This window comes from Lonchura striata, chromosome 12 (genome assembly GCF_050655825.1).
Source record: "Lonchura striata isolate lonStrDom1 chromosome 12, ASM5065582v1, whole genome shotgun sequence".
NCBI classification, from domain to species: domain Eukaryota; kingdom Metazoa; phylum Chordata; class Aves; order Passeriformes; family Estrildidae; genus Lonchura; species Lonchura striata.
Window position 1 is genome coordinate 19,425,298 of NC_140714.1, and position 21,406 is coordinate 19,446,703.

General features: G+C 42.7%; 1 protein-coding gene across 1 annotated transcript in view; it reads left to right on the plus strand.

Annotated features, from left to right (window-relative positions):
* The window catches only part of SYN2 (synapsin II), a 164,511-nt gene that overhangs the window by 118,599 nt on the left and 24,506 nt on the right, over positions 1-21,406 (plus strand). Inside the window, exons 6-9 of the mRNA XM_021530459.3 lie at positions 5,986-6,048; positions 8,437-8,579; positions 13,755-13,829; positions 17,329-17,431. Of these exons, the coding sequence (XP_021386134.1) occupies positions 5,986-6,048; positions 8,437-8,579; positions 13,755-13,829; positions 17,329-17,431 (384 nt within the window). The remainder of the gene's footprint in view (positions 1-5,985; positions 6,049-8,436; positions 8,580-13,754; positions 13,830-17,328; positions 17,432-21,406) is intronic.

Sequence of the window (21,406 nt, forward strand, 5' to 3'; positions counted from 1 at the left end):
CATCCCTGGGCACTGCTCACTCCCTCCATCCCTGGGCACTGCTCACTCCCTCCATCCTGGGCACTGCTCACTCTCTCCATCCCTGGGCACTGCTCACTCTGTCCATCCCTGGGCACTGCTCCTCTCCAGCATTGCTCTGCTGGGATGGAGCCTGGGAGCTGTGTCAGGGCACGCTGAGCTCTGCTGCACAGGGATTATCCAGACATCTTTTAAAATGTTTTTTCATTGGCATGGGAAGTGCCACAGCCATCTCATTGTCTCTTCCAGCTGTCAGGAAGTTTGAGTCTACTCAGAGTCTCCTCCTTTGGCTGCCTGCTCCGTACTTTACTCCTGCCAGCACACAGAGTACAATTTTTTATCCATATCAATCTGATTTTCTCTTCATTGTGGCAAATGAATCTTACTTGAGAACAGTAGCGGTCAGGAGTTTCCACACCCATTGTGATAATTCACTTGTGGGGAATTTTGGAAGGAATTTGAGACAGGCCCTCTGAATTATTTTGATGATGTGGTTTATTTTTCTTAGCTTCTACATAGGTAGGAAGGGTGAATTCGGTTCACATCATTACAGCATGGCTCAGAAGGTCACAAGACCTTTAGTTACAATACTTTCTAGGGAGTTATTGACTAATAAAATACTGCTAATAAGGATATTTATGATTTTCACCTAATCTTTAATTATTTTGTTTTATGGACTCATGCTACAGTGTAACTTGTTTTTAGCTAATCATGTTATGACACACAAACCTACAGTACTGCATTCTAAACTCCTTGTTTACTTCTGTAGCTACTTTTATTTTTTCTATATTTTAAACTCTAGAACTCTAAACTTTCTTTTACTTAGCTTAACATGTCTCTGTTTTAAACTGCAAATCTACATTCTTTCTTCTAGCACTTAACTTTGGAAGCCTTTTCCAAGGTTTCAGGTCAAATCTTGTGTTTAATTCTAAGCTTTGGCTTACAGGCCCAAAGTTCTGAGTGTTCATTGGGTTTTAGATTCCAACAACTCATAACTTATCTGTTGCCTACTCGATGCTTTGACTTGGTTCTTTCCTCCCTGGCTCTCATCTGGCACTGCAATTACTTCTAAAATCTACTTTCATTTTACCTGATGAAGTCACACTACACATCCTGTACCTCACCTGTACAATCATGTTGAAAATTCAGAATAGCATTTCACAAAATAGGTGAGCTTTTATGGATTTTAAATTCCAGTGCCTCTGTATGAGCTACAGCCTGCTTCAAACAGGAGGGTATTTAGGGCTGTCACTTCTGAAACACTCCAGTAAAAATCCTTACAGGTTATAGGCACAGCAATTTAGGTAATTGTTTTATAAGGTGGCAAAGTGTGACTTGACTTTCGAGGAAGCAGTTTTCCAAACAGCTGGTGGAAGGATGATTTAAACACTGACACGCCAGAATCAAAATAGAATTTGTTTCTGCAGAGTTTTTGTCTTCAGAGTTTCTTCCAGAGCTCTGTGGGAGCTGCTCCCATTGTTTCACTGCAAGTACACTTTGTGTTTTCCTTCCTAATGACAATTTCTGTTTTCATGCTGTGCAGGTTTGCTATCAGCAGACTTTCTGCCACCAGATCACTCTGTTCATTGAGATCACTGGGATTTTTTAACAGACACACCAGTTGTGGGGGCAAAGGCATCTTAGGGGGATCTCCTGGTGGTCTGGTGGAGTGACTCCATCCCCAGGGCCCTCTCCAGCCTGGGCTGATTTTGGGGGGCACGTGGGGCTGCTCTGTGCAGCTCCAGCCCCTCCAGGTGCTGCTGGCAGGGTCACAGGGAGCTCAGAACTCCCATTCTGCACCAATTCCCTCCCATGGCCCTGGGAACCCAGGTGACCCTGGCACCTGTGTTACACTTGCACAAACCACTTCAACCTTCAATTTTGGGTCAAGGACACACAGATCAGGCACATTTTCCTCTCCCGCTAATAAATTTAAGCTCTACTCTTTTTATCCTCTTGTACTTTTAGTTGTCTCTCTGCCCTAACTAAAATGATGGAACAAATCACCTCAGCCTCCCCCTTGGCTTGTAGGTATCAAACCTTACTCCTTGCAGAGAGAGTTTTACACCTACTTCTAGCTGCCAAGGGGAAAATGTGGCTCCACATCCCCAAAATTGTGCCTGTGTTTGTTGAGGCCAGCAGCTGGTGGGGTGTGGGGTTTTCTGCTGAGAGGCCAGGGCTGGGCTGGCCCTGCTGGTGACAAAGCTCCTGCCTGGCTGAGCCCCCACTCGATCTGGAAATTGTGTTTTCTGCAAACCAAACAGACCAGAGAAAGTACATCTGCTGCTTGTTTATTGATTTAGGGCTCTTCCTGCCTGTTTCTGGGAAAGAAAAAAAAAAAGAATAAAAGGCCACCTTCATTATTTCACTTTTAATTTCCTTTCTCCAAAGTAAGCAGAGCAAAATTAGATTTAGGCTGATGCATATTCCACAAATAAATTACATGGAACTAGAGTGGTTAAATGAACTTTGCTTGGGGATTATTGGAAAGATAAATATTTAAACATTGAACTTGAGGTAAGTCATGTTTATGCAACATCTGGGGTTTTTTTGTCACTGCTTCTCCGCCCCCTCTTTTTTTTCCTATTGTGGCTTTTTTAGTCAGCTCAACCCCGAGGACATGAAAGCAGGGTGAATACCACCTTCAGAAAACTCTGTTGTCTGTATTGTTGCCAGCAGAGGGGTTTTTTTGACTTTTTTTTTTTTTTTCAGATAATCTTTGCCTGGTTCTATTTTTATAGAAGTCTTTGATTGTATTTCACACTATGTCTCAGTTAAAAGAATTAAAAGTAAATTTAGAAGAATTCAAATTATATCTCTTGGGAAAAAAACCCAGCTTGTATTGTAATTGTTCAAAAATATTTAAATTGCAGTAGAATTTATAAACCATTGAGCACTACAGTGTACGAAGCTGAAATTTGAAGGTTTTATTTTAAATTTCTAGACTTAGAATTGTAAGATGACACTCTATTAACCAGACTAAGAAACTCAAGAAAATTTCTGCAGTAGAAGAGGTTAGGGATCTCCACTTCATATGGAAAAATGCAAAGAACAATCCAGATGGGGACTGTGCTGGTTAATTCTGTGGCCACCTACTGGGTCACTGAATTACCTGTGCCACAGATTAGCCAGGCTGATATTGGGGGTACTGTGGAATTTATCAAACTAGAACATTCCTTTCTACAGTAAAAACAAGCTAATCACAGTTCTGAAATCTTTAGGTGGCCAGATACTGAAGATTGATACAATAAATTATTTGCCTTTTAAGCTCATAGTGCAAAAAAATTCCTAAATTTTAAAAGTTGATGCAGATGAAACGCTAAGAAACTATCATTAATAATAATTTTCCTTGCTGTTGTGACATCAATAAGGGAATAATGAAATGAACTGGCTTTTTAGATTTTTATGCTCATCTAGAAGTAACATTTATCCTCCCTGGATAAAATTTGAGTTTTCCCTGTTGTTATTTTGATTAAAGGCATTGGATTGGCCACTGTCAGTGTGTTCCTCAGCTGCTTGCATATCTGTTCCCACAATGAGCCAGGAGTTTTTCCAGTTGCTACCAATATTTATTACCAATCCAGTGATATTTGTATATGACTATGCATTTTGAAAAATTTATTCCACATTTGCCAAATATTCTGGTTTCTATCTCATTAATAACAGTAGTTTATTGTGTTTCTATTTAAGTTAAAACTCCTGGTAATCCTATTTTTTATTCTGCTGTATTTTGTGGATATTATATGTGTGTGGAAGGGCTCATGCAGTGCAGACCTTTTCATCTCTCACATTTATGAACTTGGCAGATTTCTCAAATTTTTTTTGGCTGCTCTTTAGGTTTTCCCCCTCAGTTTTTAATTGCCAGAGTTAAATTTCTGAATTCTTAGAATGTAGAATTTTTACTTTTCTGATTTTAAGAAAGCTTTCAAAAAATCCACAGTATTTTTGCAAACAGGCTTTTTCTCCTCAAACAGCTTTTATAACACTAATTATAATATAAATGATAAATGATAACAATTATCAGTAATTATAATGCAAATTCAAGGGAAATCCATGTAGCTGGTAAATATTCACTGTCATTACCACACTTGTATAATATATAATGTTCACCAAATGCAGGAATGGTCTGAGGAGTGCCTGTTCTGCCAAAATGACCAGAAAAGAGCAGATTGGGAAAGGGGATGGGAGGATTCAGTCAGGTTTTCTTTGATTTCCATGGGACATTTCAGGTTTCCTTGGCAGAACAACCCCCTGGCCATGGGCTGGTGGCAGAGACGTGCTGCACCATGGCAGAGGGAAGACTGGGATAATAAAAATCAGAGCAGCAGTAAAGGAAAAGCTGCTCAACCCCCAAAATAACAACTGCTGAACTTCATGAACCTGTCCCAGGGACAGCTACAAACAAGAAAAGTGCTGGGATCATTGAATTTTCCCTGCCTGGTTTTTTCCTCTCTGAAGTTTGAGCTGCAGTATCCAGAGCCTCTTCCTTCAGTCTGGGCTGGGATGTGGTGGAGCACGTGGAATCTCAGGATCAGGGTCCAGAGAAAATGATGTTACTGCATTTTTTTTCTTTCTTTTTTTTTTTTCTTCTTTCTTTTAATGTGAGCTGTGTTGGTTGCTGTGGCCCACAGAGGATTCCACAGGTTTGGGATCACAGGAAGATCCGTGGCCCTGTTAATTACAGGAGTGCCATGTGCACTGCTGTGCTCAGAGGTCTGCAGCACTTCCATTACAAACCCCACTGCAGTGGTTTGCAGCTCAGACACAGAAATGTGCTGCTGCCCTGATGAATATCCAGTCTGGCAATGATTTGTTCCCCTCCTACTCCCAAGAACTGAAAAAAAGACCTTGGTTTAAAACCTGAAACACCAGTGACTGGATGTTGACTAAGCAGGAACTTTGGTTGCTGCAGTTAACAAGAACTTCATTCCTAAATTCCTGTAGGAGTGACTTTTACTGTGTAATGCAAGTGCTTCTGGTTATTCTGAAACCAATCAGTGTCTCATAAAACCTCTAACAATTCTTAGTTTATGTTCCAGAGCATCGGCTTTGCCTCTGTATTAATTGTGCTTGAATGTGGCACTAAAGGAAGGGTTTGGAGCCTGTAACACTGTCCTGCTGCTGCCCAGTTTAATTACATGTTGAAGGTGTTCAGCTTTTTATTTCTGGTTATAAACCTCTTCTGTGAAATGAGGTTTGTACTTGAGTGATAGACGTTCCATAGGTACAAATTTCAAGTGGGAAAAAAGCAGTGCCAACCATGGCCATGGCTGGGAGATCTCAAACTTTTTCAAGTGAATGATGGAAGTGAAAGTGGTCACTTTTTGAGAGACAAGTATTCCCATTTCACTGGTTAAAGTGTTTTCATATACTTCTGTATATTTGACTTCCTACTCAGTGGTTGGATTATTCCAAATTATTCCCTGCATTCTGGGCAGAAGCTGGAACCTTCCCTAGAAAACTCGGATGTTGTGTATCACAAGCTAGGACCTGCCTCTAAAGCAAGTTTTTGTGAATTAGACATCACTGCTTTCATATGTGGCCAGAAAATATATTTACAGCCCTGCTGAATAGTGGAAATGAAGGGGAAAAGGTGGTTAATTTGGCATCGTTACTGATTACAGCCTTGGAGAGTGAGTTTGTGGGTCAGAAAACACAGAAGCTAAACTTAAAATAGGAAACAGCAAGAATTCAGTTTAAAAAGTGGAGTTAAGAAGCATACAAAAAATGTTAAGATTAAAAAAAATGGAGAACACCAACTGGTTGTATCGGGAATAACACTGTGGTCAGAAAATACACCCAGTAAGTCACCAGAACACAGAGGATGAAGAGCTTGAGGCTCCACATGGCCAGAGCAGCTTTGGCCACATTATGATCGTGTTTCAATAACTTCCCTAGATGATGCTGTTTAATCACTGAGCTCGTGGTCGCTCTCTTCTCTAATGTTCCTGTTTTGTTTCCCCCCAGCTCACAATGCCAACCTTTCCTGTTGTTGTGAAGATTGGACATGCTCACTCAGGCATGGGAAAGGTGCAGATGCTGCTTGTTGCATGTTGGGAGCCTGGGGTTTGTCCCTTACCTGTGCACGCTCCTTCCTTCCCTGAGATTCGACCTCTGGTCTACCCAAACTCTGTCTCGGATCCCCCCTTGCAAATCTCTGCCTGTCCATGCTTCAGAAAGCATCTCTCTTTAGGAAATTAAACATGCCCAAAGTATTTTTACAACGAGGCCTCTGCTGTTTGAGAGTTGCCCTGTGTGGGATGTGCTTTGAACTGTGCTGAGATGCTTTCTGAAGGAAAACCTTGTTTATTAATGTATTGTCTGCACTGAAACTCTTCAAGAGTCAAGGTCTGTTGCACAATCCAACTTTTTGGAGCTGGGAATGTGGGAAGGTTTTGCCTTGGTTCTTTGTTGGTTTCAGTTTGATACTGAATGTTGATTTCCTATCTTGATGTGTTGTGTGTGATTGTTTCATACCTTTGTATAATTGCTGCTTTCTTTCTCCAAAGTAATTGCCTTTCAGTGGTGAGTACAGATGTTTTGGTGTCACTTATCTCACAGTGAAGGGCCGATGGGAGAGCATTTAAATCCCATTTTCACTGCTATCAGTGAAAACTTCTACTCCTTGCAGGGTAATTTCACTCACTGAAAACACTTCAGTGCTAGAAGTGGTTAGATTTTAAAACAATCAGAGAATAGTTACATTTATCATCCTGAATCTTCAAAGCTCCATGAACATAATATTTGCCACTACTTCGAAATAGAAAACTGATTTAATTACAGCTTGTACTGTATGCTATTTTTTGCCTATGACTGTTTTGCTTTGTTTCATATTTAGTAAATCACTGGAAGTCCAGCAGCCAATTTAATTGAGGGCAGACTGAACCACTAATTAAACTGCACTTTCTGTGGATCGCATATGTAAAGTGTTAGAATGTTTATGCTGTACTTTGAATATTCACCTCTCATTTAGAGGAAAAGGGAAATAATGCACAGAAATGTTCCTCATATCAAATGTCTAGAAATGATTTTTTCTTTTAGCTACGACATATTTAAAACCCTCCAAGATTAAATGCAATCACAGAGCAAAGGAAGGTTCCCCTGGAAGCCCAGCCCTCCCTGAGGGCACTGCTGGCAGCAGCATCTCCAGAGGTCCCAGTTAGAACCACACAGGCCAGTCAGTCCTCAGAAAATCAAGTTGAAATTGTGTCTGGTTTGTGGCCCTCAAATAGCAAATTACTCTCTATCTTTCTCCATCTGAGAGCTGGGGGCGGATACTTAGGCTCAGGCTTTTATCTCCACCAAATTCCATTTATTGTGCCACCTCCCAGCGGTGGCCCTCAGGTTTTGCAGTCCCAGGAGAAGGAGAAGCAAGCAGGATGCTGGGCTTGCAAAGAGCTGCAATCTCCCCATGTTGGCCACCCTGGGAACTCCTGAGCCTGCCTGCTCCTCAGCACTCTGAAATCCCTTTGGGGCAGAGCCACTTTCCTGTTTCCCACCTGCCCGAGGCTTCTCTCCCGAGCCCCTTTCAGCCTGCTTGCCCAGCCCGGAGTTCCTCACAGGGATTGCCCTCCCTGCCCAGAGGTGATGTCTCTGTCCTCCCTCTGCCCTCCAAAATCTCCTTCTCCTCTCCCCATGATCAGTGTTCCCCACTTGTCCATCCCCCTCCCTTCAAGGTGTAAAGGCTGATGGTTTTAGTGCCACTCAGCACCTCAGCAGAGTGCTCCACACCTGGGAAATCCCACTCTGGAAAGCCCAGCTCCTTCAGAGCAGGGGGGGAAATGAGAATAATGTAAAATGGAAATATTCCCAAATGGAAAATGAGAATAAAATCTGCTGCCTGGAGCCCACCCTCTGTGCTCCCTGTGCACCTGCCCTCCCCAGGATATCAGGACCCCTCAGCTCCTCCCTCATGGGAAAAGCTGATGGGATGATGTGAGAATTCCTGGTGGGCTCCACATCTATTCAGTTACCAGAGCAATTTACAGAACCAACAAGAATCTACATCCATTGGAATTGCATGTCACACCTAAAAAAAAAAAAAATTGAGGCCTGCAGATCTATAATTGGCTAACAAAAAAAAACCCCAAAAAAAAACAAAAAAAAACAACCCAAAACCAAAAAAAAAAAAAAAAAAAAAACAACAAAAAACACAAAAAACTCCCCAAAATAAAATTCCAGTGCCTGCAAATTGCTTTCTCCAAATGAGCAGGGCAGGTAATATTTTGCCTAGAAAAATAGATATTTTAAAGCAGGAATGTTACAGAACCTAGAAATCAGATTAAATATCAGGTTTTTTTAATGTTGTCAAAAACGTGCTTCTCACAAATGCCATTTGCAACCAAATTCCACATTTTATTCCTAATTACTCTTTTCTTCTTTTGTCTGTGCTGTGTTCTTGTGGCTTGATGGCTCCAGATCAAGGTAGACAACCACTACGATTTTCAGGACATAGCCAGCGTGGTAGCACTCACTCAGACCTACGCCACCACTGAGCCCTTCATAGACTCCAAATATGACATCAGGATCCAAAAAATAGGCAGTAACTACAAGGCATACATGTGAGCCAAATCCTTATGTTCTTTCCTGCTTTTGTTTCAAAATTGATAAGCACCAGTGAGATTAAAGGGTGTTGGATGAGTCTCTGAGGTGGTGCCTCCCTTGTCACACTCTCTGGAAAGAGTATTTTAAGTTTTCTGGATTTATCAAAATTCTTTTTATCAGTTGACTGTGGCTGGGAGGAGGGGGATGGGACACCAGGTGAGCCTGCCAGAGGGGTTTTGCTGCTAACTTGTGTTCATTATTTTCATTTAAAGAAAGGAGCAGTTGGAAGAGGGTTTGGTTTCACAGAGGACTTGTTAATTCAGATTTCTTCGTACCTTTTCATCAGTTTGAGGAGACTTTTTCTTCAAATTTTTCTTCTCCCCTCTGATGATAAGTTGGATGGCATTCATTCACACAAACCTGAACTGTCACACTTTAATGGAACAAAGTCCTCTCCTTTCAACATAACCCATCAAAGAAACAATCCAATTGTGCAGTGACCTCCACAGAGCTCATGAAAAACTCTGCTTGTGTTAGAGCCCAGGTGTTTGTTTAAAGGCCATGGCTAAAGGAAAGGCTTGGGGGATATTTCAGCTTCAAACTGGGGCAGCACTCTGAGCTGTGATGCAGCAGTTGAGCTCTGGTGCCTGTGTTTATGCAGATTTTTCTCTTTCAATTATCAGGCACTGTAATCTGACAAACACTTATTTCTTTTCTCATTTTGTGACAAGATGGATCATCTCATGCCTTAGTTCCCTCACACTTACCAAGCTGAGGCAGGGAAAATGTACCAGAACATGGATAAAAATACACAGTTACATATCCACACCCACATCCAAACACAGGGGTATTTCTCAAGGAACTCCTGAACACTGGAGGGATCAGTGAATCCTGGTAAATCATCTGTAGGGTACAGTCAGGTTCTTTATCACTAAAGAATTGCAAGCAAACCACAAATACTGAAAGAAGCTGAAGCTGGTTAAAGCAAATCCATAAACTGCTTTATAATTTAAAAGACAGGGTTGATGTTAAGAATCAAATCATTTAGAACAGCCATGAGGAAATAGAAGCTTTGGTCCAGGGTGGGAGAAGGGGAAGAATTTCTCCCCTGAGGTTGATATGGGAAGGCCACACGCTCTGGAGCCCCGACCCAGCCAGATCTGCTGCTGTGTCCTGCCCTGGCACCAAGGGGCACTTGGGAAAGAACATCCAAGGACTGACCTTCCCAAAGCAGCTCAGAAATCACTGCTCCCTCACACGAGGGGCTCAGGAGAGCACAGATCTGGTGGGAACACAGTTCCCATGGGTCAGACCCACCCTCAGTGTGGACACCCAGTCCTTCTTAACCCAGAATTCACTGAGCATTGCAGAATCAGCTGTTGGAAATTTGAGTTGCACAGTGACCATGGCAGGACACTCAAAAAGCTCACAAGGATGCAGAGGTGTCTGGAATATTCTGTTATGCAGTGTTTTTGGTGACACAGGGCTGTGATTTAAGCTCCCTGTGGAACTCAGGTGTGCTCCCCACCTACCCCCAGGCTTGAGAACCTTAAGCAGATGCTACAGCTTTTCTCCCCCAGCCTTCCCAGGAGGGTTCATTCCACCTCTGCTTGTTTGTCTCACACTGCTGCTCCAGCCCTGCCTTTCCCTGGCTTTCCCCCTCTCTGAGGACACCCATCCTCCTTTTCTGGCAGCACCACCAGTGTCCCCTCTCTCCTCCTGTGTGGGCTGTGCCTTGCTCCAGTCCTGCTGTCTGTCCAGGCTGCTCCATCCTTGCTGTGCCTCACCCTCACCCCTCATGCCAGAGCTGTTCCCCATGCCCAGGATGTTCCTCAGCCCCAGGATTCTCCTCAGCGCCATTGCCTTGCTCTGGCCCCACTCCCAGCCCCAGCCTGGATGGGCCTTTTCTCTCTTGTTCCCTCTTTTCTCTCTTTTCCTCTCTTTTCTCTCCTGGCAGTGCTTTGACAGGCAGATTCCTTGTGTTGTGCTGCCCACCTTTCCCCTTCCCAAACAAACAGAGCTGATTTTTCCCACTCTTACAGCTCCCAAGGGCAGAGTTTAGGGATAAGGCCCAGCTCTTCATGGCTCCAATACGTGGCCAGGTACCAATGCAATATTGAGCTCATCCCCTGTGATAGAAATTGCACCACAGCATTTTGTAGAAGACAGTCACACTTTTTTTTTTTTTCCCTTTGACTTGAAATTTAAATGCTGTTCAGCATCAGGAATAATTTTGGTAGAGTCAGCCATGGTAAATTTATCATACTGAAACATAAATGTTTCTTCTCTGCAGAAGAAGCAGTTGGACTAAGGGATAGCAAAAATAAGTTAAAATGACAGCCTGTTCCTCCTACCTTTTATTTATTTTAAAGTTTCTCCTCAGAAACTCTGGGTTCATCCAAATGCTAAAAGCCTAGCGATCATTTTTTTCTCCAGATTCTTTCATAGGCTTAAATAACACACCATAATGAAATACGGATTCATTATTACAAAGCAGCGTGGAAAGGAGAAGATTTACCAAACGTCTGAAGAATTTTTCATGTGCACATACATATACATGATGTCAGTAGAATATTGTTCTACAGCTGGTTCTCATTTTGCTCTGTGACACAGGAACAGAGCACTTAGAGAGCCACCACAAAAAATACCAGCTGAACATTTGTTTTTGTAGTTTAAAGAGAGTTATTAAGAGCCTCAGTTTTATAATTCTGTGGGAAATTGTGGTTTAAGTGGATCCATGAGTCACCAAACACTGGTGCTTATCATCTGTCAGTACAGATTATGGCCAAAAAAGCAGGACTGGATCCCTGTAAATACCACAGCCCCTCCAGAGGCTGTGTGACACACACTTAACTGCCCTGGGCACCCGGGCAGCATTCAGCTGACTTCAAGGAAATCCAGTTTAAAATGGTCACACACTATGTAGAAAAACAGAAATACAAAAGCTCTGTATCTAAATCTCCCCTCCAAAAGCAGGACTGTGAGTCCAGGGCTTAAATTTCTTTGATCAAAAGGTCAATAAACCAATAGTAAAGCACATCAAGCAAAGGAATAGTGCTGGAGGATCAAACCACAGAGCAGGCTGCCTACCCAAGAATAGTAGGCAGACATTTCTGCATATTTTTCTGATGACAAGTCCCTGTCCCAGCAATTTGGATTGGATACTGCAAATGCTACTAAATAAAGCAGGAAGGTGTTGGAAAAGGGGAAGCTCAAGTTACTATGAATTGTTTAGCAATTCTAAAACAGTTCTTCCTTCTTGCAAAGACCAAATCGAGTGCAAACATGTTAAGCCTAAGTGTAAAGCACTTAAAGGTGTAGGAGTTGTTTTATTTATTGTTCAGTGTTTGGTTAAGAGGAAGAAAAGAGGAGGAAATAATGATGTGAAAGACTCTTGGCAATTATCAGAAGTGAAGAAGGGTGGGAAACCTACATGTTTCATATATATATAATTACAGAAATCATCTCTAGGGCTTAGGGTGTCTGGTTGGGCAGTTTTGGATCAGTTCACCATGCTCTCTCATTCTGGAGTTTATCTGTATAAAACCCACAATCTCCTGAGATGTCACCAGTTAATTCTGTGTCCACAGCATCCCCCAGCCCTCCTCTGACCCCTGCAGCATCCTCACAGCCAGCCAAGCATCCATTTGGAGACTTCTGAAGGAGCTTTTCCTAGTGTGGAGGGAAAATAGGTCTTAAATCTGGCCATCTTTGCCTCTCTAGTCAGTGGTGCTGGGATTCCATCACTGAAGCTGAGCATCTTGAGTTAAATACTGGTTAAAAGCCTTCAGGATAACTATTTCCCCTGATTTGGTCACATCTTCCTTCCTGAAAGACACCCAGAAGAGTACATTCTGATGAATTCCCGCTGAGAAGTCTTTAAGGGGATTGAACTGTGATTTGAGGGATTTTCTGTCAGATGCCAAATGTCTGTATGGAGTGGTAATGAGCCTAAAATTATTAATTTTTAAGCAGGCATATGTACATAAACACCACCTTTACAAAACTGAGCAGAAATCACAACACAACCTCTTTTCTGGACAAGGTTTCCTTAGACTCAGCACTCAACAAGCACCATCTTCCCTTCCCTTCCCTTCCCTTCCCTTCCCTTCCCTTCCCTTCCCTTCCCTTCCCTTCCCTTCCCTTCCCTTCCCTTCCCTTCCCTTCCCTTCCCTTCCCTTCCCTTCCCTTCCCTTCCCTTCCCTTCCCTTCCCTTCCCTTCCCTTCCCTTCCCTTCCCTTCCCTTCCCTTCCCTTCCCTTCCCTTCCCTTCCCTTCCCTTCCCTTCCCTTTCTCTTTTCTCCCCACAACACAGGACATGCCATCACAGAAGAACTTTATGCTTTAAATTTTATGAGGGTCCCAGAGAAAAGTCAACATTCCCCTACAATTGCTACTGACCCTCGTAATTAACTTAATGGAAAATGGAGAGAAAGCCCTGGCTGCTGCCTGATGCAGTTTTAATGCATTGCAGATGTTCCCTTGATTTTACTAACTGGAAACACTTCATAACTCGTATCCATAGCCTGTTCCCAGTACAGCATTTAGCTTTCACAAAGCAGCAATCTTCTCAGCCCTAAGGTCTGCAGAGGGGGGGAAAAAAACCTTTACATGTTTTTTTTTGTTGTTTTTTTCTTTCTTAGAGGTTAAATAGAAGAAGGTGAATTGACATAGAGTGTTTAGGTTATATCAGTAAAAAGCAAAGAGTGAACACTGGAGGAGAAACCAAAATTCAGCTCCAAAACACATCTGAAATCACTTCAGAGTGAGAAACAGAAATATGTTGCTTTTTGAGTGTTGGGACACAGTGGGGTGGGTTTGAAAGGAGAAGCTGAAGCTTCTTGACATTTACCTTTGCAGTACCAGTGTGTTACAGATAATTCAGTGCCTTTGTAGCTGGCACCAGCTCATTTCTAACACCGCCCCTTCATCAAAGCAAGCTGGGTTTTTAGGAAAAAAAACATAAATAAACAAATGGGGAGCAGAAATTTCCCAGCCATTCTTTGTACCTCCAGTACAAAGTGTAATCCTGACAATGCTTTTACAACCCCTCACAGTTCAGATGTTCTGTTACAAGCTGCCAGCTGGGGAAAAGGTGTCAGTACTGCTGCTGCACTCATGGGAAAAGCAGAGGCATTGGATAATGGCAATGTGAAACCACTGCCTGTCTTTGTAATGTTTTCCCCCTTTCAGGAGAACTTCCATATCCGGGAACTGGAAGACAAACACGGGCTCTGCCATGCTGGAACAAATTGCTATGTCAGATAAGTAAGTGGAGTCTCGTGTAAAAGGTAATTTAAAAATGAACAGTTTTATTTGAAGTGGATTTTAAAAGAATCCCATTGTTGGTGCACAATTCACAGTCAGTGCATGCATTGTGTTCGTCCAGGGAAGAAGGGATCTCTCAGTTAGGGGAAAGAGCAGAGCCAGGAGTTCACGTGGCTTCAGAGTTACCTACCCACACTCACAGCCTTGGGTGTGTTACATGAGCCCTTGGGCTCCCACATCCACCTCTACTCTGAGAAAATATCTGGAATTCCCTTCAGAAAACTGAATTTCACAGATTAACCTGTCAGTCATTTCTCCTGGTTCCTTTGCCCTCTCTTACCCACCAGTCTCCCACCTCTTTTAAACTTTCCTCCTTCTACATCCTACCATCCTGCTACATAACCAAGCAATCCAGTCTGCACTTTGCCTATTTAAATCCCATTTCTCCTTCCTACTTTCAATCCCAAATTCCTTACTTTTCATTTTATGAATTTCCACTGAAGTGCACTGTGAGGCTTTTTCCCCTGTTGCTGGGATACACTGAAGCTTTATTTCCCCTGTGCCATCATTCCAGCTCTGTACTTTGGTTTGCTGTGCTTTTCCTTTTCTTTCCCATTCTTATCCTGGATAATTCCTCCAGTCCAGTTGAAAACATTCATGCAGCACCACTTTGAAGCTCAGAAGTCTTTTCTCAATCCCCCTCATTTGCTCCACAACACATAAACCTCTTTTCCCTGCTAAATTAAATCTCTGAGGCTTTAGAATGGCTATGGATTTTCTGTTGTTCAGCTTCTCCAAAGGCTGCCACCACCGGAAGCTGAAATAAAGTCCGTACAATGAAAGTGTCATATAAAGGTGCTTTAAAGTTCAACAGTAGTCCTAGTTTGTGGGGTTGTTTGTTTGGGTTTCTTTTAAAGCCTGGAACCTACAACGTGGTGCCTCTTACGAGCTGAGGGAGACACAGGAACAGAACCATTGCCTGCCCTGGAAAGGTGAAAACAAGAAAGACGGGAATTCCAGCTCCTGCTGTCCAACCCCTGTCTAGACTGTGTCCTCACTGATCTCCCCTCTGGGGATGGACTGCAGCCACATTATTTTCTCTTTCTCACTCCCTCCCACCTCCCTCTAGAAAGTGAGGTTATGTCTTCCCTGCGAGGGAGCAGCAGAGTGAGCTCTGGGCTGGGTAATTACAGCCCGTGGGCTGTGTGGAACACAAACTCCACTTGTGCCCCCAGGAAGGCAGTGCCAGAGGATGGGAAATGCTCCCCTTGCCCTGCTCCTGCTGGAAATGCTGGAAATGCTCTCTGAGCTCTGCTCCTGCTCCTGTTTATCAGTGGAAGTCAGAGCAGAATAGGGATTTTCCCATGAGCACACTGGCCAACCACACGGAAGTTCCTTGGTGCTGGTGAGGCCACAAGCACGGAAAGGTGGGTGGGTGTGTGCCCCTGAGAGAAAGGGGTGCGTGGCACAGCCCTGCTCCTGTGGCAGTGCCCATGGGGTGCTCACAGCAGAGCAGGGCACACAGGGGGAAAGGAGACTTTTCTGCAGGGCTGCAGCAGGTTCACAGCGCAGCAAAACCCATCAGATCCGCTGAAGTTTGGTTTCAATGCACCCATGGATGGGGAGGAAGTGCCTTGGCAGCACTGCCTGGTGGGCATTGCTGGCTGAACACAAACCCCAGAAATTCAGAGAAGAAAGAAGAGTGTGGCAGGAAGGGACAGTGAGAGGCAGAGGAGCAGCACATCTCAGGGTCACAATTCCTCATTTTCCCCTGTTCAGAGCTCCTGCTGCCCAGAGAGCTGTGCCAGCTGTGCCCACCTCACCTGGCACACCTGGTATTGCCCCCTGGGAGCAATCCTTTATCCTTTATCCTTTATTGCTGCTGCTCCCACTGGCTCTGGGAAAAGAGAACCCGTGGCCTTTTGTCAAACCTACTGTGTAAGCCTTGGGTTTCAAACACTGCAGGCTGCTCCATCCAAAAACTCTCTTTGCAAATGGATTTTTCCAGCTCTGTGGTTGTTGGCAGAAGATGGGCTATTAAATATACTTTCATAAATCTGATTGATGTTGCAGTGTTTCAGAGAAAATGTTCTCAGTTTTGTTTCCATTTCAAGTCCAGATATTTACTGTTCAAGACAAGTTTTGTTGTCCTCATGTAAGATACACAATATTTTACAGCCAAAAAAAAAAGTTCTTTATAAGCAAGTGCATACAAAAAGTCCAGTCAGCCAGTGCATCTACAGATGTTGAAATTGTCAGGCATCCAAAAAAAAACCTCTTATATTGGACAAAAACCATGTTTCTCACAGGAAAAAAAAAAAAAAATTATTTTCATTGCTAAGATAATGCGATCAGGATCTTTTCAAATCAATTTCTTTGTATTCTGCTTAAAAGAAAAACTTTTCCATTGGAACAGATTTGACATAAGAAAATACAAAGAATGTGACTTAATAAGTTTACTTGGAAAGGATGCTCTTACTGAAGATATTTATACATGAATCAGACTCTCAGCCCAGCAAGGAATTTCCTTTGATCCCACAATGAAATAAAATGCTTTGTTTATTACAGTGGGGGCTTTTTTCAATGGAAAATCCTATGAGGTGGCAAATCCATCATCAGGGCTCCAGGGCTGGAGCAGGAGAGGGGCTGGAAGAGGAAATAGCTCTGCTTCAGACTCAAGTGTGAGCCAAGGAAAGAGGAAAATTCATGATAAATGAATGCTTTAGAAATGGGGTTTTTTAGCAAATCATGACCTTCAGTTGGTGACATCACCCTGCATCATTCCAGGATCATTTCCTCCCTGCCCAGCCCTGCTGGGAGTCACTGAACATTCCCAGTGCCTTTGCTGTCCTTGCCTTTGGCCTCTCAGAGCTTGTGCTACAGGAGTCACAGGAATTGCCTCACTCTTCTCCTGAGTAAATCCCTCCTCATCCCCCTTGCTGGTCAGATAATCTCTCTATTCATGGAGAAAACAGGAAAATAAATCATATTGTTGCTTGTAGGATGGGTAAAGAGTCCACACTCAGTCTCTTACCACGACATTACAAAATAAACTGAAGAAATTTGTGCCCAACTCTGTATGAAATAGCCTTTTTAGGAGTTGTAGAATTCTTTAGAATTATTTAAATTCCACTTGAGTTTTGCTGCAGTTGTCTATAACCCTGCATAAAGAACATAATTCTTGTCTGCATGCTTCACAACCCACAAAATGTCATATTTTTGGTCCTTCTGCATCACCTGAAAAGTTTTCCTGCCTGGATTTCTCCTTCTGCTCAGTCCTGTAGGAATAAAACCAGCCTGGTTCCTTTAGAAAACAGTTGGGCCATGATCTAGGATAGAGCCTCTGACTCATTTTCCTGATATAGGGACCAGACCCACCCAATGTAGTGAAAATTCTGAATTCAGGGTGAATATAATGTTAAATACATTATTAGGTGATCCTCTAGAAAACCAAGAGCCTGATGAGACACTGACAGAGCAAATTATTTCTGTGAAACAGGTACAAGCTTTGGGTCGACACCTGTTCTGAAATATTTGGTGGTTTGGACATCTGTGCTGTTAAAGCTGTACACGGGAAGGATGGAAAAGATTATATTTTTGAGGTAAGAAATCCTGCTTTTTTCCAATATCTGCCTTTACAAACAGCCAAGGAAAGAACCTTTCTGATAGCTGGGCATTGGCTTATTTGTGTTTCAGTCAAGGCTGTGTGTTTTTGAGCACTGTTTCGATCATGATACAAAGCCACAGGTCCAAATTAGTGGCAAAACTTGCTGGAAAATGTAACCCTATGGATGGGAATGTCTTTTGTTGTTGGAGGAAATGTACACAAACTGCAAAACAAAGCCAAATGTGGATGGCACATTTACCAACCCTGATGATTTCTTTCCTGAGCAGCCTTACCAGCTTTTCCAGGAAGGTTTATAGATAGCACCATCCCAAGGGAACCCCAACAAAATTATACCTTGCCCTGGAAAGGGAGATTAAGGATGAAGTGAAAACAACTTTACTTTTTTTTGTTGCCTAAATATTGCCCTGAAGATCTGAATCCTCATGAATCAGAAGTTTCTGCTGTAGGTAATTTTGAAAAGTTGTAGTTTTTCATTTCCTTTGAGTTTTTTAATGGAGAAATATCACTTTGTGTAGCCATAAAGCAAGTTATCATCACTTTCCTATCACAATTTCTTCAGCATCTTCCACGTTCCTAGAATTTTATTCAGGAGGTGGGCAAGGATGCCCAGAATCTCCTCACTCCAAAATAAGTTGATAAAGCAAAAGGGAAAAGTACTTTTAAAAATGAAATAACCACTGCAAATTCTGTAATGGACTGAGACTGCCTCACTTCCTGCTTCTCAACAAATCCCCTGATTTTCCATGCCACAGTCAGCCATAATTTCTAAACTCCAGAATTCTCAGAGCTGCAGGATCCATCAGGAGCTGGGTGTACAGAGCATTTTAATCAGGGTGCAGAATAGAACTTGCAATTAAAAAAAATTAAAAAGTGTGGATGGAAGCATGATAATTCCTGCTGTTGTCTGGAATCAGCTGAATTGTCCTGGAGATGGGAATGCTCATCAGCAAGGACATTTAGAATCTGTGAAAGACCTTGAAATGTGGGGCTGTTTGCAAAATTCACATCCACCAGAACATCTGGGAAAATTATGATATCAACAGTTATTACACGGCAATTTTAACAGAATTCTGGGCTACAGTGAGGAGTGGAAAACTGTCTGCACCAAGAAAAGGAGGATTTTCTCCTTTTGTGTCCTTTCAGCATGGGAAAATAAATGTTATTAAGTCTGGCTCGTGCGTGGTGCACTCGAGGGAGCTGAGCAGTCCAGCAATCCTGGGCTGCAGCTCCATCCTGGCAGCTGTGGCCTCACGTTTCCATGGGGATGCCACACCTAAAAGGAAGAAATGAGGAAAAAGGAGGGTTTGGGTACCACTGACACCTTAATCCTGCAGAGCTCACCTGACAAACAACACAGACATTCCCTAATGGGTGAAATAACACTATACGTGAAACACACACAAAATAAGATTTGTTCTTCCTGATTTTCACATTGGAACATTCAACCAGTGTCACCTCCAGGAAGAGAGCACAGGTGTGTGTCACCCACCCTGGGAGGGAATGGGAATTAGGGGAGAATTCTACCCAAGTATTCTTCACATATCCAAACCAGTTTTGCTGAAGAGGACAAAATACTGACGTGATATTATTATTCAAGCACAAAATCACCTGTGTTCTCATGTGAAGTTCTGGGCTCTTTGCAGATTTTTAAGTGGGGGATGTAAGAGGTAACTTTGCCTTTTAACAGAAGAGGTTCTCTAAACCTGGTGTGTTTCCCTGGAAAAAAATGCCTCCTCCAGAGGAACACAGTGATTCTTCCTGCCTGCCACTGCCCTGCTCCAAGGAACTGGCTCCAAACTCCTCCTAGGGAGGAATGAACAAATTAAAGGATGGCTCAGCTAAGCAGAGGGGCTGTCAGGTTGATCAGGATGAGGGCCAAGTTATGATTCTGTGTAACAGCCTCATCTCTTCATTTGGTGTCTGTTCTTTCCCCCTCAATGGGAATTCTCAGCTGCCAAGCATCAGACAAGCTGTAGAAACAGGATTTTTATTAACACATCACTGCAACATGCAGATATTTAACTGCCTCCCCTCTTCTTCCTGATGAGACATCAAATCAAGGTCCATTAAACTTTTAACCTCTTTAAATATATGGACTTTTCCCCTTTTTAAATTAACACTTCTGAGGTTTCAATACTAGAAGGAGCAGAGCATTGTTTATATTTCAGAAAACTATCTTTCCTGCTTCATTCTTGGAAAAGCAAAGCTCTGGGAAACTAAATAAAAGCTCAGAGTGTGGTGATGAGAGCAGTAAAAGAGAACAAATGTAGGAGAATCCTTTAGAGTGGCCTCCCAGAAGTCTCCCAAATTTTGTTTTAGATTAAATGGGCTGCTGCAGGTGTCTTTTTCCCACTTGCTTCATTTTACCCTTTGCTAAGTTAAAATTAGCTCCCAAGTGGTGTTTTTGACTTAGAAAGGATTTCAAGAAGAAAGCTTTCACTGAAAACCAACGCCCAAAATGAAGAAACAGTGTTTGTGCACACTTGTATGGGAAGTTCTGCTCTTGGCCTCGAATTCTTCAAAGGCTCAGCTCCTTTTCCTGTCCTCCCATCCAGGAGAGAATATTCTCTGCTCAGCTCAGGGAGGGAGCTAAATCTGTAATTGCAGATAAACTGAGAAGTCTCTCCTCATTCCTGCTCTGGAACATTGCTGTATTCACAGACCAAAGGGAATGGTTTTGCCCAGTTCTCACCCTGCCAAGCACAGACCTTCAAAATCACTCTGATTTAATTCCCCCTTCTACAGCACTTACCACTTATCCAGTTTTCTCCTGGAATTCCTGGGCTTTTCCCTCAGGAGATGCATCTGTCCTGCCCAACTCAGTGGGCACTGCTCAGTGGTGGCTCCATCCTGTTCCTCTTGTATTTCAGCATCCTGGGAAATGCCTTTTTCCCACTTTATCCACAGGATTCTTTACCTTTGCCCTTCCTTTAACCTTCCCAGCTCTGCCTTTCCCAGCCCCTCCCAAACCTGTGCCCAGCACATCCCAGTCCTTGGGATGAGCAGCAGAGCTGGGTGTGGGCTGTGGCAGTGGGAATTTCTGCCTCAAACACCCTGACCCCTTTGAAATTACTGATACCTTATAATTGCTCTGGCTCCTTTAGAAATCCCATCCTATTTCCCTTCCTAATTACAGAATTTCTCTGCATTGTGTTGCCAGTCTCAGTCTTGTACCTCAAATTTTAGCTATTCACCTTTCCCACTCATATATACAGTCAGTCTCTGGTTGATAAGAGAAATTCATGCCAAAGAACTGGCTACAAAAATGAAAGTACATTGATATAAAAATGCAAGTTCACAGTGATATGAATTAAATTACTGTAATTCATAGTGACCCGTGTTTTTACTGGCATCTGCAAAAGGAATGTATTTGATTTTATAAATTACAGATGTCCTTTTTTTTTTTCTGTGAAATCCTCTTAGTGGCAAACTCCAATATTTTAAATAGCTGAACTATATGCTGAACTAAAAACTGGCTGGGTTTAAACGGGATTTTAAATCTAGCACAGGCTGTAAATAGACTATTTATAAACAGGGAGCTTTTTGTATATTTAAACTTTGTCAAATCTTCTGAAGGGGGGGAAATGCCAGCCTGACATTCCTGTAGTCACTCACAGGATTTAAAAACTGTTGGTGTTGCCCAAAATATTCTTAAGATACATTTATATAAAATAAAAATATAAAACAGTTGTCATTAACTCTTGTACTAGGAATGAAAATTGACTGGATTCTCTGAAAGGAAAAGAAAATACAGCAAAAATCATCATGAAAGCATCCATTTGGATCTCAGCTGCTCTGCCAGGGAGTGGCAGAGGTGCTCTCTTGCCACATATTTGGCCAACAATATTTGTGCCCCTGTGGCAACAAACCCAAGAATTTTAACAAGTTCAAAACCTGTCCAAGTGATAAGAGATTGATAAGGACAAATAGCTCTGGTTTTAGTGCCAAA